General features: G+C 34.9%; 1 protein-coding gene across 1 annotated transcript; it reads right to left on the reverse strand.

Moving 5' to 3' along the window:
* Nucleotides 1-526: 526 nt before the first annotated feature.
* Nucleotides 527-3642, reverse strand: LOC113755354 (ent-kaurenoic acid oxidase 1-like; the record flags this gene model as incomplete). Its single annotated transcript, XM_027299373.1, has 5 exons — nt 3392-3642; nt 1412-1736; nt 1122-1271; nt 722-979; nt 527-604 (listed from the first exon to the last, which is right to left on the reverse strand). Coding segments are annotated over exons 1-5 (1062 nt in total), but the record flags the coding sequence as incomplete, so codon positions are not given.
* Between the last annotated feature and the right edge of the window lie 230 nt (nt 3643-3872).

The raw sequence follows: 3872 nt of genomic DNA on the forward strand, positions 1-3872 counted from the left end.
ACAGTAACTATCTGCCTATGAATGCTTAGCCACATAATTCTTTATGTGGTATCAAACAAAAATAAAGTACCATGTCAAGCAACTGATGGTATATATAAATTTTGACTATATGATAAAGGGATAAGTTGGATCTATAAAATACGTTCCTATAAAACAAGATGCATCATCGCCACCATCTGCATCCTCCACAAATGATGAGATTTTCAAGAAGGCACACGACTACTATATTACTGTAAATGTTTTTTTCTTTCTTTTTTCTATTTGGTGTTCTTAAGGAACTAGCTAAGCACAAAAAAAAAAAAAAAGAAGTTTGGGGGCCAGTATTAAACCTTTAAAATTACTAATCATTCCCTTAATTGCAACACTTTTCAACAAAATTTACTCTTCTACATTTTAAAAAAAAATGTAGACCTACTTCTTAGTCTGTTACCTTAGAGGACACCAAATAGACGAACCTTTAACAAATTAATAATAGTATTAGCATTTCCTAACTAATCTCTGTCATATAATCTTGGTGCACATATACCTTGTTTGTGTACTGCAATTTCAGAATGCCATCACGTGTAATGAAATCACCATTTGTACCAACATTTATGTGCTCCTCCTACAGTTGATTCGATTTAGAGTCATGAAAAAGGAAACATATATAAATGTAATCAAGAACAAGTAAAGAAGTTTATCTTTGGTTGTCATCTAGCTAGAGTTTGGAAGTTACTTATACCCGTAGCTTTTTGAGTACATTAGGGTACTTGGCGAGATAATACAAAATCCACATAATTGAAAGTGAAGTGGATTCGTAGCCAGCAATTATTAGGCCCACAATGTTATCAAGCACCTCTTCATCTTGTAATTGGTGACCATCGTCATCTTTTAGGTTCAAGAGTTGGTCCAACAAATCAAACTCAGCTCTTGCAGCATTGCCTTCAAACTTTCTCTTATTTATCTCCTTGGTCAAAATTGTCATGACTTTCTTCCGACACTGTGGAATGGAAAATTTGTGATTAGTCATTGGAATTCAAGTCTAGCTCATACAAGAATTGGAACTCTAGAAATTAAAAACTTCCCATAAAGGGAATTTACTCATTTTTGTACTATTTTAGCTTAAGAGTGAATTTGCTAGCCTGGAGGGCGTGATGATAAGCAGTCCCTGGAATTTTAATTGGTTGACTTCTAACTCCTTTGATCATACCCACAAATAGTTGATCAAGTGTATCCAAATGGGGTCCTGGCTCGAACCCGCAAAAGTACTTCCCAATATTTTCAAAAGTAACCTTCAAGGACAATGAAAAAATAATGAAAAATAAGGAAAATGATGGCCTAGAGAGATTTCATGAAAGTTGAAATTAGTATGATAACTTGTATCAAGAAAATTTTATATAGATCTAGATTTTTTATACGTATATTAGTCTACCTTCTTAGCTTCTTGCAATGCTACAATTCTCCCTTTCTCTGACCATAGTCGAAGGGCTGCAACTATTCTTGGTTGGACCATAATGGCTATCTTGCGGAGAGCATCAGGTTGATTAATGATCTTCACAACTAAGCCTCTAATCCTTGCATGTGATGATCCTTGAAGGAAAAGGAGGGAATTGTTGCCTATAATTTGAGTGGCAGGCCATCCCATGCCAAAGTTTGCATCCGATTGAAGGATGAATTTGTTAGCTGATGGAGAGGATGCAATTATAGAGGGTGAACCAAAGAGATGGCTCTTGTATAATCCTTCTCCATCACCATATCTGATTTAAATGATTAATTCGGAAGCACCATGTTAGTTCTAATTAGTTTTATTCTACAGCTGATGAAGTCAATTTGTAGCTTTTTTCTTTTTTTTTTTTTGGGAAAGCTTATTGTTTAACAATTTGTAACCAACAAGTCAAAATACTGTGCTAGGTAGAAGAAATGTCAATTCACCTCCCACTTAATCGACAACTTGCGGATTTGACATGAGCACACGGTGACAACATCAATTTCTCAAAATAGGTTAGGCAACATCAATTTTGACAAAATGAATATAGTTTGTTTAATCAATTCTCTTGGCACCAATAACTCAAATATATTTTTGGGGCATAAAGTAATTATGATCTTCATCTATTCAAACGCTAAAACTTATTCAATTCATTATTTCGGAACATGTTAGAGCATAATAATTAAATCCGGCCTAGTCCTCAGCCTGGTAAGTAGATCGGTTCAAGGGTTTAATCACGAGTTAATTGGTTGAACTAGTGGGTCATAATATAATGAAATAATATAATTGTTAAGAAAATATAATTATTGAACTGGTGATTAAATCCATTAAGCTTCGGTGTTCACCAATTGAAGCGACGGGTTAATGACTTCTCAATAGAAATCTTTATTATCTTCTCCAACTATCAATCCAACCTAGTTAAATAGCCAGTTCACCGGATTAGCTGCTTGAACTGCTTAGACAGATCGGGTTCGATAACTTTGTTTTAGAGTGGCATGACATCACCTTTACCTGCCTATTTGTAGGCAAAATTACAGCAGTAGCTCCCATCAAATTTATAAGTTATCCTGTCCTAGTCCTTCACATTTATTGTTGATTTGATTAGAAATTTATGATTGTAGAGAGTTTTCAAGCATGCTAAATGACATGTTGAGTGAAAATCTTTACCACAAAACACCATCAGCTAATGAAGTTGAGGGCAGTATGAATTTTTATGCGATTTGATTAGACTGCAATGTTGCAATTTCTGGTAAACTTTTAGCTCCAATTCCCAGTCTCCATTACTTTTTCGAGTGAAAATGTTTACCATAAAGCACCATCAGCTGATAAAGTTGAAGAATTCGGGATTTTTATGTGATTTAATTAGACTGCATATAAACTCTTCTTTTATACTGTATTAAGGGAAGAAACGTGTCATGACCTGAAAACTTAAGAAAAATGCTATTGTTTATGAATGTTTTAGGAGAAATATGTTTTCTTGCAGAAAATAATCCATCCATCAATACATGTCTACAACATTCAGCTTTCTGGGTTTGAAAATATTGAGGATAATTTTAAACCATGCTCTTCAATTAAAATGAATATCATAGATCCATCATAATATTAGTTGTTAGCTATTATTGTAGCATTCGTTTCATATTCCAAATTTCATTTACACTACAAGAATTTGATAGTGAGATTGATCCTTTTTTAAGTTCAATTCATCAAAAGACACATAACTAACATGTGGAGCACCTGCACTTGAGGAAGTAAACTTGCGATTGTCTACAAGATGTTGCAGAAATTGCTACAGCCAAATGCCATGAACTTGGGCCAATGGCTGCCGTGTATGTAGCAATAAGTTGGACAATTGTGCAACTTATGTTACTAGTAATAAAATGGAACAAGAAAGGAATAAAACTACTCAAGCACAGAGAAAAACCTTACTTGTCTCTTTTATTGTTAATGAAGTCATCAGGCCGAAGAATAACCTTAAAATACCAAAGAAAATGAAGCATTTCTCCGAAAAATGGAATCCCCATGTGGCCAGGAGGAAGCTTCATCGTGGTTCTGCCTCTCAAACGCTGGAAAGTAACCGGTAGAGCAAATCGAAAATAATTCCACCACCACAACCCCCACCCTAGTAGTGTTATGATTCCCACCACATTTGCTATCCACATCCCTAAGGCTATTTCCATCTTTGTGAGTTGAGGCTCTAATAGTTCATGTGATGTGGTTCTCCCAGGTGGCATATGACCAGGTTTAAATACACTTACTTGCGATGCAATCATTTGTATTTTATACCCAACATATTATTCTTTCAAGTAATAGTACAAGAGGACAAATCTAAACTGTACTTATTCAACTGGGAAAAAATCTATACCGCACTTATTTGGGGCTATGGCAATTTGTGTGGTTGCCGCAGCAA

Source organism: Coffea eugenioides, unplaced genomic scaffold (assembly GCF_003713205.1).
Source record: "Coffea eugenioides isolate CCC68of unplaced genomic scaffold, Ceug_1.0 ScVebR1_1434;HRSCAF=2281, whole genome shotgun sequence".
NCBI classification, from domain to species: domain Eukaryota; kingdom Viridiplantae; phylum Streptophyta; class Magnoliopsida; order Gentianales; family Rubiaceae; genus Coffea; species Coffea eugenioides.